Source organism: Seriola dumerili, unplaced genomic scaffold (assembly GCF_002260705.1).
Source record: "Seriola dumerili isolate Sdu_G_001 unplaced genomic scaffold, Sdu_1.0 BDQW01000321.1, whole genome shotgun sequence".
NCBI classification, from domain to species: Eukaryota; Metazoa; Chordata; class Actinopteri; order Carangiformes; family Carangidae; genus Seriola; species Seriola dumerili.
The window spans coordinates 1,151,944-1,171,237 of record NW_019174576.1 but is presented as its reverse complement, the minus strand read 5'-3'; the positions used below and the strand labels follow the sequence as shown (position 1 = coordinate 1,171,237).

The following is a 19,294-nucleotide window of genomic DNA, read 5'->3' as shown; positions in this document are numbered from 1 at the left end:
ACATTAAGCACGTGTTAGAAAGCCTTTCTGCTAGAACGTCTCCCATGTGACTTATTGAAGTGGTCCAGTGGAGAGCCTAAAACCTGGGTGTAAATAGCCACATTGGCTATCCACCCTGGGTGCAGATGACATTATTGGCGACGGACACCTGGGTGCTAAAAGCATCTTCCTTTTAAAAAGGGGAAAATTATACAAATTTCTGCAGGTCGACTGTAGATATTTTGCATACAAAAGGTAAAAAATATAAGCTTAGTGATTTAACTGATATTGTAAACGTACATTAACTGAAAACATTGTGAAAATGTAGACATGACACAAGCCATGATCTTTCATCTAAAATTTCTACAGTGGTACCAGCCTTGTATGAGATGTGGTATGTTCACTGTATAAGTTGATAAAACATCATCAAGTGTACCAATACTGTACCCTGCTCTACTGTTTCTAACAGCATGATTGAAAAGACAAAAATGAAATGCCCAACATTTGATGCCATGCAGGCTGACTACCGCCCATCACTTAGACACTTGCACCCGTTTGTAAAAGAAACACTAGACTCCTGATTGACGCTCTCTTTGACCTCCATAGGGAGCGAGTCGAAGAGGTGATCCTCCACAATCAAGCAGCTTCTGCGGAGGAGGCAGCACTGACCCAGCTGCGCCGGCAGACGATCCAGACAGTTTCCCTTCAGTTCCAGGTGCGCCAGCTGTGAGAGCTGGCCAATTTTCTCAGGAATGGAGGAGATACAGTTGTGGCCGAGGCATAAGGTCCTCAGTTTGGTGCACTTGAACAGTTGCTTGGGGACTACTTCAACTTTGTTGCCTGTAATGGCAAAATGTTGAAGGTTCTGCAGGAAGCCAACCTCCAGTGGTATTACCACGACGGAGTTATGGCTAACATCGAGGTACCTCAACTTGAGGAGGGTGAATAACGAAGAGGGTAGAGACTCGAGCTTGTTGTGTGAGAGATAGAGTGACTCAAGATTTTTGACGTGGCTAATTGACAGTGGAATGGTGATGATCTTGTTGTGCCAAAGCTTGAGGCACGTCAGTCTCTTGAGGTGCTGAAAGCTGATGATCTCCTCGATGGTACGAATGTTGTTGGATTTTAGATCAAGCTCCTGAAGGTTGCTCAAACTGAAGATAGCATGGGGGATTCGCTCCAGCTCACAATTATGAAGCTCCAACTGCGCGAGATTCATCATTTTCTTCAAACTGTTCAGCACTAAGAGCTTTGTGCCGTCATTATGAATGACCAACTCGATCAGATGCGGGGACAGATCTGTTATGTTCGTCGGGATCTTTGTGAGGTTGCTTTTGAGATGCAGTATCTTTAAGTGTCTGAGGTCTCGGAGAGACTCAAGTCCGATCATTTTATTGTTTTCAGAGTTCAGGTTACCAACCAAGTACAATTCCCTTAAATTTTTCAACAAGTATACCCAGCTAGGAATCTCAGCGACATCTGTGAATTTGACATGAAGGCACCGGAGGTGATCGCGGAGAAAAATGAAAGCAGTCTGCTCAACTTTGGCTGGACAGTGATAGAAGTGAAGCTCCTGGAGGTTTATCATTTGTGAAATTTTAGCTGTTATCCTGGCCTCTGGGATTAATTCTAGTTTAAGGATTTCCAAATCAGTGAGATCAAACACAGCATCTGGCACTCCGGATAGCATAAAAAGATGAAGTTCCAGCTTTTCTTGAGAATTGCGCGTTACATGCTGCCGCAACTTCTCAAAGGTCCACTCGTGGTTCAGACTGATCTCTCGAAGTTTGTTTTCACTCACCTCTGAGAGAAAAACCCCGAAACGCTTCGAATACAGCTGGTCATACTGATCAACCATGTGGAGGAGGAACGCAAAGTCATTCTTGACGTCGGGAATGTCACTGAAGCTGCTCTCCTCTCTGACTTTTTCAAAGGAGTACTCCTTCAGTGGTCGCCGAAAAAGCCAGAACAGTGTGTATATACAGATAATGCCATAAACACATATGATAGCAATATAACTGACGAGGAGCTTTTTTAACATGAAAGCCATGTTATGTGTGCAATGGAACTTAGCGTATCCAGTCAAATGCTTTATTTCGGGTTCACACACATGGTCAAAATCTATAGAGGCAACAAATGTCATTGTGTAGCAAAGGATCAAAATGAACTTGACTGTCTTGATGACTGTCTGAATGGCATACAGCCTGTAAATCAAATCACTGTCTTCCACGTGGGCGCGGAATTTTCGTACTTTTTCAAACAAGGCCTTTGCTTGCTCACCGTCTTTCTTGTCCAGTATGGTCATAGAGGGAATTTCACTCACAAGCTTTTCAGCAGAAAACGTGACCCCAGATTTAGTCAGCACCGGGGCAGACTGGTTCGGACTGCCCTCCTCGCTGCTTGTGGACAGATGTTTCAGGAGGGAGGAGGCGCCGGCCAGTCTCTGCTTGTTCTCCTCCGAGTCCTCACAAGCAGTCTCAGACAGTGCTTTAGTAGTCCAAGGTGATTCGAAACATTTCCCAAGTATGGAAACAAAATGTTCTATTTTGGAGCTTGTCTTTGGGTACTTGAACCAGAAGTTGCTGCTGACCATTAATACAATAGTGTGGATAAGAGCGAGGTACGGGAAGTATTTGGAATACCAAGGAAGGGCAACATGGTAGCACATCTGGTTGACAAAAACATACTGCTGAAAATCCAGCTTGGTTCTGACGCCTGTAGGCTGGGGCTGCCCAAAAGTAGCCGGCTGTGTGAAGTGAATTGTAGGTGCAATGCTGTCAGGAGGCCTTTTAGCCATTAGAGGAGCAGCTTGCTCCCCGATGGCGCTTTCTTTGTTCCAGAAACCATCAGCTGTCTCTGGTGGTTGGGGGCCCAAGAAGCCCCCAGCCCCCTCTGGAGTTTGTTCCAGAATGGGAAGACAAACCACTTGGTCTTTAGTTAACTGCATGGTTCCAGAAAATATGGCCAACATCAGCATGACAATACCAAGATAATCCATGAAGACATCCCACCATGGTTTCAGTATTCGATAAGTCGGCTGGATGTCGTTCAGGGAGGCTACTTCTGTGAGGGTGAACATTCCTGCAACAGAGAATGCACATTAACATAATGCAATGATTGTTTTTTTTGTAATTTCACCAAACTATTAAATTGTTTCCACATAATCTCTCCTAATGATCATATTGGAAAGGAAGGTTTGTGTATGTTATCTCACAAGTAGGCTTTGGCACAGGCACCTCTGGTTACCTTTCTGGAGTAAAATACATGCTTTTTTGAGGTTGAATTTCCAAATGTCTGGGTCTTTCATCCTCTTATTCAAGTTAAATGAGGCCAACAAAGTTATCCTGTGCTGTGACCAACAGCATGTACAACATGTACAAGTTATTTTTGTTATTTTGAGTGAATTCATATTTAAATAATTATATTTTAATGTAGGACAGAGCTTTTAGCTTAGCTCCCAAACAGTGATTAGACTGTTGTACAGCTACTGCTGTCCTCTCAGTGACCCAAACTAATAGTGTGTGGCAGTCCTTGCCAAATATAACGTCTCAAATATTCATGTTTACTACCAGGAATTTGCCCTTGGATGGGGGACAAAGTGGTAAACATCATGTAATGATAAATATCTCCCATGTAACCTCAATTTCGAAATACAACATACAAAATACTGTTTTGTAAATGATTGTCAGCAGTGATGAAGAACATATCCAGGGTGCTGACAGAACCAAAAGAGTATATGTCTGATCATAATCCATTATTTACATCCTGCAGTGGCTTGTTCATCGTTCCAGTTTATGTACACTGACTGACAAAGAAGACAACTCAGAAAGAGAATGGCTCTGTAATGCAATGCAACACTCTTGTAATAAATAACGCTTTAACACTTGACATTTTTAAGTGACACCATACTTTGTGATGGTGTTGCATTGGATCACATTAAACTGTAATGTTACTCTAATATTTAATGTATTTCTTTAAGCAACAAACAAACAAACAAAATATTTGAAACAGCCCAAACACAACACAAAGTGCAGCCTCAAAATACACATCAAGAGAGCTACTGAAGTGGAAGTCTCAATAAAATCTGAACAGTTTCAGTATTTTAGCATTCACAGTACATTTACTGTATTGCATTGCATTATATCATAAAGGTATTTCTATATTCTGGTGACTTAATGTATATTAAACCCAGCAAGAGTTATATTTCCTGGCCGGATGAGATCAGTGCACATTTGATTTTGGGGTACTGAGGACTGGGAAGAATGCACTGTTTGTGTCCTCTAACAAGGCCGCGTTTCCCAGGCTCATTTGGAGGAGGCTCAGAGAGGGAAGCCTTGTCAGATTGTTATGGATTTAGAGAGAAGGCTGGCCTTGAACTGGGACACTCATGAGCACAAGAATTGTCTGTGCAGACAGTGCATGCCATGTGCAACACAAATCCTTTGTGCAGCAGACCAAATGAAGCCTGAATCATCCCTAACACTCCTGTTCTGTGCAGCATTCTTTTCTACATATAATTTACTTTACTGTTAAGGATTTCTACTTCCACAGAGTTGACAATCATGTTCCCTACCACCACATGTAGTCACTATCATAATGGTTATTTGTGACATGTATTTATATCATGTAAAACTCGGCCTACATATCAAAGTGTATTCATTGTAGGTTATTTATAAAAACAAACAAAAAAAACCGTTAAATAATAAGAAAAAATAATATCTTTGCTGCCAGTGCCACTCAATTCTATTGTGTGTGTGAGTGTGTGTGCTGACAACATGAAGGTCACTATTGTCAATGCGGCTGCAGAGCAGGCTGAGACCGGCTGCAACAGCGAGACGCATCCACGGACACAAAAACAAGAGGTGGACCTGATGTCTTTAAACGCAACACTAAATCAGGGCTCCGTAAAACAAATCACGACCCGTTCAGGTTACATTAAAAAAAAATATTCACTACCGGTTTGACCGTTACCCTGTACCCGAGCCCATTATTTCTTCACTCCGCTATGTAGCCCGCTAACATTACTAAGCCAGAGCATTTGCGTTTATATTTGTGGACCTTCCAGCAACCTAAACGAGGACCTCCATTCAAACGCACAGATACGCACCTTCAGGTGTTCTGATCCAGTTATGTCGATGACAGCGGTACCGAACAACGCCTCTTCTTACATGCCATGTTTCGCCGCGGTGATGAATCCGTCCATTCTTCGCATCAGTTCAACCGTAGGCCTGCTGGCCGGGCTGTAAGCAGCTTAGCTGACTACCCCCACCCTGCTTCAGATGGTCGGGTCCTCTGCCTCTGACTGGCGACACAGCCGGCACGGCAGCACCAGCTGCTGGAGATGTACTCGGTTTGATATTATTCACACAATCGCATCCTCAGTGCGTCTCGTAATGGTCATCCATTGACAGCAGTTATGTTGTAGGCTAGTGTGCAGGATTGTGTCGCCTGGTGTTGTTTTTTTTCTTCTTCTGAGCAACAGCTGATGATGTGCAGAATAAAGCTAATAGGAAACCTTAGACGAGTTAACAGTAAATGTGACGATGGATCCACTGAAGTTAGGGACCGCTGTAAAAGTGCAAAAAGGTGTAATTTAAAGTTATATCACATTTCTTTTGTTATAATATTAAATGATTAAAAAAAACAGTGTAATCTCTAATTTTCAGGTAACACGCTGAACTGTTTCTGCTTTTCCCCTCAACAGCTTTGGTACTTTTAGCAGTTTCATTGTTGTAGATGCTTCAAACCACCTATTTTGTTCTTGGTGTCATTGCAGGCATAATAATAGACTAATCTCCTTTGCCTAATTAATCCTCATCAGTCAGCAGGTGATATCCCACAACATGTCATCCACAGTGCAGTCAAATCTTTCTGATATCAAGTCTCAGAAAAGATTGAACTTGAATTATTTTTCTATCAATTAAGTTACTTTAATGATAATGCACCATTAGTCAGATTAAATAAATGGTGTCTATCATTTTTCAGTAAAGGATTTTTTTGGTTGAAAGTAGGCATTCAGAAATTCCAACCTAAGAACTTGCATCCACAAATAAATCCAATTTTATTTATCAACAACATAAAAATACTGTTTAAAAAAATACATTCGTATAGGCAGCAAGAAAAACACCAGTATGACACAATCCTTTAATTTTAATGCACTTTAAAGTGTCATCTTTCTACAATACAGTATTGTTTTGACAAGGTGTCACGTGTACTTATGTAAGATATACCCTTTGTTTTTTGCATTTCCCCCTGCTGTTGTCCATATTAGCTAACAGTCTCTTGAAGAAACTAAAGGATTTTATAAGGGCAACACTACAATACAGCATAAGGCTACTAGCCTAAACTTAAGTGAGGTCTTCAGTTTTGGTTTACATTCAGTAATTCAATGGTTTTTATGTGGCACTGAAAAAAAAAAAAGTGCTGTAAGGACATTTTGGAAAATATGCTTATTTGCTTTCTTGCTAAGAGTTAGATGAAAAGATTGGTACCACTCCCATGTTTGTATGCTAAATATGAAGCTACACCTGGGCTAGCAGCCTGTTTGGTTAGCTAGCCTGGCTCCGTCCAATGTTTGTAAAAGAAGAAAAAAAAAAAAAATCTGTCAAGCAGCACCTGAAAACTCACCAATTAAGAGACACCAGGAACTCAACGCACCAGGCCAAAAATAGTCCAGCATGCAACTCCCCATAAAACAGTGGTCTCCAACATGTGGTTGTGAGCTACCAGTACCTCATGGATGCATAGCATGCAACACAACTTTCCCCAGTAGAAATCTACTCCAAATTCAACTAAATCAAATACACAGACACACCCACCCCCTTCAACACAGAATAATTATTTGTCAGTTGTCAGATGAGTTACACTGTCAAGTTTGTTTGATATGCCGTAGGCGAAATACAGCAGGGATGAGCTCTTCCAGATAACAGAACAGATATAAACTAAACTTTTCCAAGAAACAGGAAATATGTTGCCATGGATTAAGTGAGTTACGCTGTGGGCTTCAACTTGACCTCTGTGTTTTGTTTTTAACCCATGTTTGTTTACATTTCAGGAAATGAAGTGTACTGAATTAGCTACTTTAAGTTCCTGTTTGTTCCTTTGGATGCACGGACAACTAACACTGGATCACCGACTGAAGAGCTTCTTTTTTCTCTGATTTCTAAGCAGAGTTATGGACATTTATGTGCAGTGGTGTTATCATGTCTGTGTGCTCAGGTTTGACTGAATCATGACTCAGATTTTTGACGCAAAAATTGACACTGATGTGATGTCTTGAGTTTCGGATGTTTTTGGTACAAATTGTGAGTTTTGGATATTGGTATTCGTGAAATGATGTTTTGGAGATCACTGTGAGTGTTTTGATACGATATGTCAATAAATGTGACCAGTAATATCAGACATGAGGAGCTCTCAGCCCCTTTTAATTTGTCAAAGTAGCTCTCAGAGTAAAAAAAAGGTTGGAGACCCCTGGCAGATAAACCACAACCTGTCATTTTTATATTTTGGTTCTCATATAGATTACACAAACAATCTTCAACATGTTAATTAGTAAGTCTCAGATGTGTTAGTAGGTGTATTTTTCACATTTGGACAGAACCAGCCTAGCTGTTTCCTCCTGCTTCTGGTCTTTGTGCTAAACTAATCACCCACTGGTTGTAGCTTAATGTTTAATCTACAGATATAAGTCTTTTGATCTAAAGTGTATTAAGTATTTCCCAAAATGCCTAATTATTCCTTTTAGAAGGACTCATGGCTGCATAAAATGTCAAAACTTAATAACAACAGAACAAACACCCCTGTAGAGCCACACTCTATGTGACAATATACAAACAAGAAAGTTTCCCCTCCCTCAAGGAAACTGGAAAAACAACTGTTTTTTTTTTTGTTTTTTTTTAACAGTAGTGTAATACTTAAATATGGTAATGAGTTAATACAAAACAAAGTCTCTGAATCGGTAGACAGAACAAACAGCAGGCACTGTGGCTACAATAAGGCATCTCACTCAGCCTTCATTTGGTCCCTGACATCTGAAGGCAGAGTTTCAAACAGTGTGTCTTCCACTATAAGGCCACTGCGCTTCAAAGCACGACAGCAACCAAGCTCTTGTGGCAGGAGCTCAAAGTGATTGCCTTTGAGCTCCAAATGTGTCAGTAGAGCTAGGTAGGAGATTTTTGGCGAGAGTATGGACAGCGAGTTCTTGCCAAGCTTTAGTGTTTTGAGCTTTTTGCAAAAGAAAAGCTCATCTGGTAGGTTCTCGATTTTGTTACACGTGACAGAGAAATACTGTAGGCTCTGAAGGACTCCAACTTCTGGAGGGATGAATCGGATGTCATTGTTGGACAGGTCCAGGTACCGCAGCTTGTTGCACAAGAACAGGTGCGAAGGCAATATCTCGATCTTGTTGTTGCTGAAGTAGAGGCGCTCAAGGCTGCCGAGCTTTTTGATATGCTCTGGGATGTACATGATGCCATTGTGCCAAAGTTTAAGGCAAATTAGTTTTCTGAGATGCTGGAAGCTGATGATCTCCTCTATTGAGCGAATGTTATTCTCTTTCAGATCAAGCTCTTGCAGATTTGTCAGGCTGAAGACTGCATGCGGGATGCGTTCCAGATCACAGCGCACTAGCTCCAGCTCAGTCAGATTGGCCATCTTTTTCAGGTTGTTGAGCATTACTAGTTTAGAGCCATCATTGTGTAAGTACAGCCGCTGCAGGTGGCTGGAAACATCCACTATCGACTGGGGTATCTTGGTCAAATTACTTTTAAGGGAGAGAGTTTTCAAACACTTCATCTCCCGCAGCGACTCCAGAACTATGTTCTTAGAGGCATCGGGGCTGAGTGATCCGGTGAGATAGAGCTCCTCCAAGTTGCGCAGGCCGTACATCCAGTGTGGAAGTTCCCTGATATCATCAAACTTCACGCGAAGCACTTTCAGGTTTTCTTTGAGGAAGGAGGTAGCTGTTGTGTGCAACTTTAAAGAGCATTGGTAAAGAGACAGCTCCTGAAGGTCCTCCAGCTGAGAAATAGAGGCAGGGATGGTGACATTGTTGATGATTTCAAGCTTGAGCGACTGCAGCTCCGTCAACTCAAAGACAGTGTCAGGTAACCCAGGGAGCATGAACAGTTGAAGTTCAAGTCTGTTGTTGGCATTAGTCTGGAGTCTCTGACGCAATTTCTCAGCAGTCCAATTGTGGTTGAGGTTGAGCTGCTTCAGTTTGTTCTCGCTGACCTCAGATAAAAAAACTGCAAATCTTTTAGAATACAGCGGGTCATACTGATCAATCATATGCAGCATGAAAGCAAAGTCATTCTTCACATCGGGGATGTCATTGATGCCTGTTTCCTGTCGCACATACTCAAAGGAGTATTCCTTCAGTGAGCGGTAAAACAGCCAGTAGGAGGTGTAGAGGCTTGTCAATCCATAGACAGCCACTAAACACAGGTAACAGTAAGAAAGCTTAGAAAAAAGATGAGCCATAGTGTGATTACATTCAAACTCTTTATAGCCCGTCATGTCCTGGATCTCCACTTCACAACGTACTCTGTTCCTTACTTTATTCACTAGAGAACTATTATAGACAATGATTAAGAGGAATTTGAACACCTTGAACACTGTCTGCCGAACATACATAAGGTAGAGGATGTCTCCTTCTTCCACGTGCAAACGGAACTTTTTAACCTTTTCAAAAAGAGCTTTAGCTTGCTCACCCTCTTTTTTATCAAGAACACTTGCAGATGGCTTGTCAACTACAATCTTTTCTGGGATAGACCGGAGGGACTGTGTCTTCTCCAAACTACCTTCTCCGGGCACCACAGCGATGTTGGACCTAAAAGTACCAGTCTTTTTACTGTCTTTTTCTTCAGGATTCTCTCCGGACACCTCTGACAGAGCTCGTGTGGTCCAAGGAGAGTCAAAGCACTTGCCAAGCATGGAGATAAAATGCTCTATTTTAGAGCTCGAGCCAGGGAATTTGAACCAGAAGTTACTACACACCATGAAAACCAAGGTGTGTATGAGAACCAGATAGGGAAAATACTTGGCATACCAATGTAGAGCCTTCTCATAACACATTTGATTGATGAAACTGTACTGCTGAAGATCCAGATCAGTTTTCAGGCCTTTCATTTCGCTGGTCACAGCCGATATATTGGATTGCAGGTGTAACGTCCTCTGTTCCACTTCACTTGTGTTCTCTGAAGGCGATGACATTCTCTGAGGAAGGCATATGATCTTGTCTTGCATTACCTAAAACGAAATGTAAAAAGAACAAAAAAAATATATTAAAATTACTTAAAATAAATATTCAGACACTGTGAGACAACAATCTGCATGTATTAAAGATCCCATATTTTACACTTTAGCTATGTTTTATTTAAAGTCTTAATATCCATAAGAAGATATATTTGTGGTTTAAGTACTAAAAACCATCTCAATGTTGTTTTACATCTTCTGTCTCAGGCTTCTGTCTGGAGCTCAAGCAACAACAGGTCGGTGAACAGTGTCCTCCATTATTAAAGTGACATGTATAAAACTTTTGAAAGAACACCTATAACTGCAAATACTGACATCATCCCAAAGATTATGGGCTCAGCGGGAATGTGCAGATGGGGCCAGCAGGAGAAACACCAATGCACATAAACAAACCCAGAAGCTAGAAAACTTTTCTGGCTCATGCATCCAGTGAGAAATTCTAATATGAGTGAACGGACCCCAATTTGGAGTCCAGTATCCAATACTTATAGTAGGCTACGTCTATGATATACTGCACATGCCCTTAAGTAACCGGGTTGCTCTCATTGAACAGAAAGTTGATTTCCCTGAAAACCTGAAACCTTCCTCGTAGTGTTATAACCTGCACTGCAGTGTTTTGGTGTCTGATAAGTTTTCACATGTATTGATCTGTTACTCAAACTTTAAGTCAGAACTGTTTTCGCTCTGAAGGCCCACTTAGACAAACCTGATTTATATGGGGATTTTTCCTGGAGAAAGATGATTTATGCGCCCTGTATACATGTAATTGGTTTTATAAACACATGGCACACAGGCATGGAAAGAATGGCTGTGACAGCAGAGCAGTGGGATGAACGTTAATTGCATTTAAAACATATATTATTAAAGGACATTTGATTATTTGTTCAATTCAGTTGGACAGTAAGGGCACGTGCAGAAGAGGACAGGCTCTGTAGTGAGAGCACTACCCGGCCTGTCCTCTCCTGACTGCAAATAAAAAGAAAAAAAAAATCAAGAAGGAGCATATTGCATCACCGCAGCGTGTAAAATAAGTAAGTATCGCTTCAAGAGTTGGGGCTTGGAGAGAAATCTGTTTACTGAACTGAGTCAAAGAGTTACTGTGTGGTTTGGTAACAACACCGGCGGAGCACTAAATACAACCTGAGGCATCACAGACCACACTCAGACCACAGCACAGCAGGTTCAGCAGAAGCCCACAGGCCATCTAAACTCAAAGTACTTCACCTAACCCCTAACACACACACTCAAATTATCAAAGCACTCAGGGACTTCTTACCTCTGCCAAAGATGTTATGTTTTCACCCTTGTCCTGTTTGTTTGTTGGTTTGTTTGGTTGTCAGCAGGATTACACAAAAAGTACTGAACTGATCTGCACCACCCTTGGTGGAGGGAGTGGGCATGTGCCAGGGAGGAACCAAATTACATTTTGGTGCGAATCCGGTCACAAGGCCGGATCCAGGAACTTTCTTATCACTTTCCATAACATTGTTAGACTTTTGACAGTTTCTCAGGAAATAATGTTTGATCTTGAAGTAAAAAAATCAGACATGTTCACAGTGTTTAGATCTATGACTTTGTACAGTTCGGCACAGATCTACAGTATAAAATAATCTGGATCTGACAGACATGTACAGGATTGTTTGAGCTCTACTTAATACCATTCTAGTTTGCATAATGTTTCACAACATTGCCGTACCAGCATGACCTTTAATGACCCATGGTCAATCTACATGCAACACTGCCACCTGGTGAAACCTGTACAACCTAGATCATGTGCTTGAGCATCACTTGAGCATGAGCACCACAGCACACCACTGTATATATTATACTGTATATTAAGGCATTTTTACTTATATTTTTTTGTAGACTGTAGATGACCCTGATGCGTTTCTTTGTAAACCCTCAACCCTTTCTTTGTTTCGTGTGTTTTGACTGAGAGAATTCCTATGTGCTTTCAAATAAAGTTACTAGGAAGATGAAGTTGCTGAATGTATAGACAGATTTACAGTAACCACATTATTACAATGCATATGAGCCAGTCTCTGATTATGTGTGTAACCTGATTCCTCCAAGGAACCTGGTTTTCACAGTGCATGTAAATGTGCTGAATATTGGCCACACGTTGGCGTTGGTAAACAACAAATGCCTTTGATGTTTATTTGTAACGTAAATCATGAACAGCAGCTATTTGACTCCGCAATGCTAATAACAGGAAGTCGGCACTTTAATTTAGTAGCAGCCTGAGGGGCAGATATGTTGTGCTCTCTGTTTAGCTGCTGAACAAGGTAGGTAACATGATCTGAAACTATTGCAGTATGTAAATGTGCACAAAGGACATTGGTGATGAGTACAGAATAACATTATAACTGCAGTAAGGGAATGTAGTTGTGCTGCGGCACATCACAGATTCAAATGCAAAGTCAGGTCAGCTGAAATCTCTGAAGAGCTGATCTGCAGAATTTTACAAACAACATCTCTCTCCTCTCTCTCTCTCTCTCTCTCTCTCTCTCTCTCTATCTCTCTCTCTCTTTCTCTCTCTCTCTCTCTCTCTCTCTCTCTCTCTCTAACTCTAAGTGCAGAGATTATTGTTTCAGGCCATGAAGTAATTACACCACACGACATACTGACAACGCTCTGACTTATAAAGTAAACCTGGCTACAAAATGAATTGCTGACCCCATTTACACACACCACATAAAGTCCAAACATTGGTATAGTGAGACTGGGAAACAATGGCTGCTCCCACACTCATAAATATCCTGTTAACAGTTTTTTCAAAAATGTTTTGATATAATTTCCAGGATTTACTCAGCCAAACAGCCAAAAAGCATTCCCGTTCCACACAGAGGCACAAGTCAAGCTCCGGGCCACAGGAGCTTGGAATCTAGTGTTTACTAAAAGGGGCTTGGGTGGGTAAATGTTTCCACTGCTACACTCCTGATGGCCTGAATGCTTCCTTTGCTGCTCACAGTCCGGGTTGTAAAAGCAGGGACTCAGTGGTTTTGAGCTGGAGCCAATGCAGAAGGCAGAGCAGTAATGTTCCATCATAGATCTTGCTCTAGTAGTTTCAATTAGACTAGGTTTAATGAAAAGAAATTGTAGTGCAGCTCCCTTTCATCTCATAAACATGCTGCAGTTCAAACTCATGTTACATTAGCGTGCATGAGCTACAGTACACTTCTCCATTACTAACAAAGACATGTTTACGGTTCTGAAGGGGAAACACGCAGCACGAGCCGTTCCAAAAGCAACACGCGACTGTAGTGCACGGGCTCAAATTAGGGTCAGTACTCTTTCAAGCTTGTAAAGTGATGTTCACAAATAATCCCAAAGTGTGTTGTCGTAGATCAACCTTTGTAAACATGTAGAATAAATCTGCATGAGAAGTTTGTGCATGTGCAGAAAACGTCCATATTTGTAGAAAAGATGTCTTAGTAGATGAATGAAATGTGTAAACAAATGATATCAGTGGTGATGTCAAGTCAAGTCAATTTGTCAAGTCAATTATTATTTGTAAAGCGCCAATTCACAACATACTTTATCTCAAGGCACGTCACACAAAGACACTGTGAACAAAGAAGTTATTTTGTTCACATCTGTGGTTTTCTAGATTTTCAAGATGGACGACGAGGTGGACTCTTCTGTGGTCCAGGTGGGTTTAATTATATTTGATGATTTATTGTGCTGTGTATCTATGAAAAACAACCCGGGCCGTGGAAGAGCCAGTGCTTGTTGTCCATCTAAAAAATCTACCACATCTTTCAGGTAAACACCTGCCCTCTGATTGGGCTCCGCTTTCTGATCGGAGAGTCAATAATCCAATCAGATTCAGGTGTAAAGACAGAGTCAGAATTCACACTTGTAATTACAGCGTCACACACAGCTGAGATTTACATGCAGTTTTCTACTTCGTATCTGTACACAGACGTTCACAAAATATCTTTTTTTCCCCAGTCTTTTTTAGTTACCTCACCACTGATATCATTTGTTCACAGATTTTATTCACAGTCTCATTTTATTTCACAAATACGAATCTTTTCAACAAATTTTCAACTTCTCAGATGCAGACTTATTTTACAGGTTTTACGAAGGCTGATCTACATCTACAAACTTGGGAATTATTTGAGAACATCACTTTACAAGCCCAGAGTCTTATTGACCCTTCTTTGAGCCCATAGTAGATCCTGTTCTCTCAAGTAGAGACATCACGGTGTTACTGACCTGAAGAGTGCATCCAAACACACCGATCATGAGCATGATTACAGACAGGTAGTCGGTGAACACATCCCACCATGGCTTCAGGACCCTGAACGCTGGCTGCTGTTCAGAGAACTGCCGGAATTCCATCACAGGAATCATGATGCCTGTTACAAAAACAAAACAAAGCAAAATTAGCAATGACCTTCAGTCAGTACAATGGGTAAATGATTTGGCCATGGAGGGTTGAAATATTACATTATTCATCTCAGTATAAAGGATATTCCGGTTTATAACAACTCAGAACAGTCGAGCGTTTGAGCGTTCCCGCTGAGGTTGAATTGTATTCACTTGGGCAAAACCCTCCATTTGTCACCAATTGCCATCGACAGGTCACATTTTCAGCTTGTCCAATACTTTGGTTTGAGCCCAAATATCGGCACAAACTAATCACATGCCAATCAACCGTTCAATCAATCAAACGTTCAGAGGAGGTTGGGGTGGATGATGGATTGACAATTCACACAGGAAACCACCGTTCATATTCCTGTGTGAAAGCATCCTTTATCCATGACCAAGCCACAACCAACAAGTGTTTATTATTGTCTCTATGACAACAAAGGTCCTCTAACCTTAAGTAAGTACTTATTTTAACACAAACCACGATCGTGTCCTCGACCCAAGTGATAAGTTTTTGTCCCTAAACCGAAACAAACCTTGACCGTTCCACAACCATATCATGACAACAAAGCTCCAGTTTGTCTGCAGGTTGTATTATTGTTACCATGACGACAGAGGTCCGGTACACCTGTCGCTATGGGTTGTATCCGAGGGTAGGGACAAACGACCTAAATGGTGGTTTAGGTTCGGGGACTACACCACAACTAATGACATTCCCATCAGCCTCAGCGTAAACTATGGTGAACATAATACCTGCTAAACATCAGCATGTTGGCAGTGTGACTGTGAAAAAGAAAACTCTTTAACTTTTTCATTTTGTTCCCTTTGATATCAGCTCAGTGGAAAACAGAGCCCAGTAAAATACAGAGTGTTTCCTCCCTCTCTAGCGGAGCTTCAACATTATCCACATTAGAAATGTAATCATTTAAAAGCCAGTGCCCACATAAGACTAAATAAATGACTCATTCTGTAAAGCTTGCAACAAGTGTTTGGACATTCACGTCATAGTTCAAGACGCCTATTTGTAAAATGGCTTCACACCTGGTGATTAATGAACACGACCGCTGATGAAAACCAGATCTCAGCCCTCTGGTGGTTTACACACAGCAAGCTCCTGAAACAATTAATCTCTTAAAAGACTATTAAAAACCTGCCTTTGTTAACAGCAGCAGCATGAAATAGTGGTGTGCTCCTGATGCTGCTATCTGCTCGCATTGCCTGTGGTCACCATCTATAAAATGCACACTACAGCTGCAAGTGTCTTGTTTCCAATACCAGTCTGGCAGTCGGTCGGCTGCAGTGTCATTCAAAACGAAAAGGCCTCAGTGATGAAAATTCTGTTTAAACACTGGTGAGTTTTGTATTAAAACACACAAGAAAAACAGTCTGTGTGTCTAAAAGTCTAAGCAGCTGTACTGCATAGTCTACAAGGTGCGAGACTGTAATGCGCAGTGTTGTATCATCGGCAGCTCCACAGTGCCAAAGAGACAGGTGCTGGCAATAGCTGAATACATCTACACTCAAACTTTGGTCCTTTATTAATGAGTTTAGCTGTAAGGTATTTTTGCATTGTTTACTGAAAGCCGAGGGGCTTTTAGAAAGATCTTATTTTTGATAGTTCAATTCAGTTTTTTTCACACAGAACCGTCTTTATTGATTCTCCCATCTCAGTGTCATAGCATCATGAAGGACGGAGGGCAGCCATTCAGGAGATGTTTACACTGATCTGTTGACTTTAAAGGGTCAGTTCAGCCAAACTCTAAAACACATTTTTATCTCTAAGCTCTTGTTGTATTTAGCTGTGCAGATACAACTATCCATGTGAGTGGAATTCTGTTTATTAAAATGAAGAAATACAACGTTCATCATCTGTATTTGAAAACAATGGTGTGTGGGATCGTTCTCAGAGTTCACTGGGAAGAAGTGTTTGAACTTGAACTGAGTATTTTCTACTTTTGTCCTACTTCATATTTCTACCCCACAAGATTTCAGAGTGTAAAATGGAGATTTGAATCTATTAAATTTATTTGATAGTTTTAGTCTCCAGTTACTTTGAAGATTAGGATTTTACATGCTGAACATAACATCGACGTATGTCAGGGGTTCCCCAATCATCATCGTTTTTCTATCAACCGGACCAACTGCCCTCACACAGATTTCATGTACTGCTGAACAGTGAAAGGCCTGACCGAGGACCGAGTGATAACTTTGTTCAGAATCTGTATATTTTTGTTTGGGGCAAGGCAAGGAGAGATGAGGGAAATTGCAGCATGGACTGTGCCAAGATCACAGTAATTAGCACCATAATAGGGTTGGGAACCTCTTGCAGATAAAATCGGTAGATGAGAAAAGTCAACATTATATAAACTAGTTACAAATGGCTTCACTTCAACCAGCTGCAACATTAAAATGCATTAATACATCAGTAATACAAATCCTGCATTATAACGTACTGTTTTCTGACACTCTGAAAGCAGCTATTGGCATAATGTGTACTTTCTACTTTTGATATTTGAGTTTGAGTATTTAAGTACATTTTGATGTGCGACTTCTACTGTTCTTGAATATTATTAAATTATGGTTTATTAACTTTTACTAGTGTTGAGTTGACGGGTAGGGAAAGGTTCTTTTGAGAGGTCATTTTTCAGGGCTGTGGCCTCGCCAAAAACAAACTCCCTCATTGTACTATCGTATTAAAGGGGTAATCCAGCAATTTAATGTTGAACTTCTATGGGGCGTCCTGGTAGCTCACCTAGCAGAGTGTGAGCGGAGTCCTAACTGGGACCATTGCTTCATGTCACCCCCCCCCTCCCTCTCTCTCTCTTTCTCTCTCTCTCTCTCTCTCTCTATGCCTTTCCTGCCTCTGTCTACAGTTTCTGTCAAAAAAAAGCACTTCCCTAAAGAGGAGAACTCACAAGACCCAGATTACATAGAATAATAAAGAATCAAAAGGGTCAAAATATCCCGACTTTTATCAATGCTCCAAAAACACTGGATCTTGCTTTTCACATAACGCAACTCTGTGGTGTTTTAAATGAGATCCTTTCTGCCTCCCAAACACCCACTTCTTTCGAACCACACACCTCCAGTTCATAAAGCAGGATTCCTGTTACAAGTCTCAAGCTGAAAGCTGAGTCAACTCTGAGGGCCCCTTTAAGGTTAAGGTAAAAAAAATAAATAAATAAATAAAAATGAGTGAACTTGGCCTAATAAGATCAAATCTATTTACATGGCTTGATATCGAAAGTGGCAAGTGAGAAAATTAGTTAGTTGGTTTGTTTTTTTGTAATTTGGCTGTCACAATAATGGGATTCATGACAAAACTAAATAAACAGCTGAGAGAAAAGGGGAGTAAAGAGGCTTTTGGGTCAGTATCTGAAGCCCACAGTTAGTAATAGCTACTTAGGAAAAATCCTGTCTTCCACTGGATGAGTCAGCCATTGAGTTGGGCTGACCAGGCCATATCCTTGTCCCTTCCTGACAGGAAATTTGCCTGAATCCCAGATATCCAAAAACAGACATGTTTGGAACACACCCAGCCTCAGGAACACAAAAAGTCCTGTCTCGTTAAGGATATGGAAAAAAACCACCCGCATTGCAGAAGAAGAAGAAAAAAAGAAAAAAAAAAAAAGGCACACTTTAGTAGACTTTACATTGAATATATAGACGCTCCAGTAAAAGTGCTAACACAGTCACAACAGCTGTGATTCATCCTGTGATCGGCACAAAGCATCAATAAGTCATCCGGTTGAGTTCGACCTTAACAACTGGGGGTAGCCTGAATGTAGGGGTGCACTGCCGCGGCTGAGAGTTGATCGCTTCGGACGCGGATTTCAGCCTCGTGGACACAAACTAATACATATTCACTATAATATAAACGGCACGAGGTTAACGGTAATCTTGAGTGTAAACTAGTTTGGTGAGACGCTCCGCCGACTGCGTTTTACGCTATTGTTCTCTGTATATCATAACATGTTCTCTGTTGTGTCAAGATCATTACGATGTTTGTTATTTACCTTTCTTTTAGATGAGAGCTGGACGTGAGGATCTGAGCGGTACGGCTTTTCATGCGATGAGGTTTCGGATCATGATGTGCGCCGTCCCCCTTCTGCTCCAGTCCGCCAACCTTCCCGGATCCTCGGACAGAGCATGCAGGCATGAAGCTGCTGTCAGCCTCAGGGGCGTGGACTCCTGAAGGAGCCCAGGCACACACTTTAGGTACTATATCTCATTTGCCTTTTCAGCCTGGTGAACCGAAGAATCATGGAAAAGTTCAAGTTAGTAAAGGTTAGTGTATACCACACAGTGGTGGAAGAAATACTCAGATACTATACTTCATTTGAGGTACAAGTACAACAATATCTACATATGTGAAAGTATTGTGATATTCATATATTGTGGTGTTCTAAGAGAATCGAAAATAAAAGTAATTGATCCATTTAACATATTATTATACATGATATTATTAGATTATACCACCGGTGATGGAAAGTAACTTAGTACATTTACTCAAGTAATCCACAACTATTTAGAAGGAAATACTGCACTTTTCACTCCACATTGTTGACTGAAAAACTTTACTTACTTAGCATTAAAATAAAAAAAAAATATATATATATATACATATATATATATATATATATAATCAACAATATGATGTATTAGTAAAGGTTAAGATAAAATT

At 41.0% G+C, this 19,294-nt stretch overlaps 2 protein-coding genes across 2 annotated transcripts; both read right to left on the bottom strand.

The window, feature by feature from the left end:
• Window positions 1-358: 358 nt before the first annotated feature.
• LOC111232031 (volume-regulated anion channel subunit LRRC8D-like) lies at window positions 359-5,230 on the bottom strand. The gene is made up of 2 exons (XM_022759367.1): window positions 5,087-5,230; window positions 359-3,060 (listed from the first exon to the last, which is right to left on the bottom strand). Exon 2 carries the CDS (start codon window positions 3,056-3,058, stop codon window positions 503-505), a length of 2,556 nt encoding a protein of 851 aa, XP_022615088.1. The 5' UTR covers window positions 3,059-3,060; window positions 5,087-5,230; the 3' UTR covers window positions 359-502.
• An 810-nt stretch (window positions 5,231-6,040) lies between these two features.
• Window positions 6,041-18,787, bottom strand: LOC111231919 (volume-regulated anion channel subunit LRRC8C-like). The gene is made up of 3 exons (XM_022759192.1): window positions 18,627-18,787; window positions 14,455-14,597; window positions 6,041-10,227 (listed from the first exon to the last, which is right to left on the bottom strand). The coding sequence occupies exons 2-3, from the start codon at window positions 14,590-14,592 to the stop codon at window positions 7,981-7,983; spliced, it is 2,385 nt and encodes a 794-aa protein (XP_022614913.1). The 5' UTR covers window positions 14,593-14,597; window positions 18,627-18,787; the 3' UTR covers window positions 6,041-7,980.
• Window positions 18,788-19,294: the final 507 nt, after the last annotated feature.

Excerpts from the sequence above, each read along its gene's own strand:
- LOC111232031 (XM_022759367.1), bottom strand. The coding sequence starts at position 3,058 with ATGTTCACCCTCACAGAAGTAGCCTCCCTGAACGACATCCAGCCGACT.
- LOC111231919 (XM_022759192.1), bottom strand. The coding sequence starts at position 14,592 with ATGATTCCTGTGATGGAATTCCGGCAGTTCTCTGAACAGCAGCCAGCG. Across the intron at positions 10,228-14,454 it reads TGTTTGGATGCACTCTTCAG|GTAATGCAAGACAAGATCAT; the intron begins GTCAGTAACACC and ends ATTTCGTTTTAG.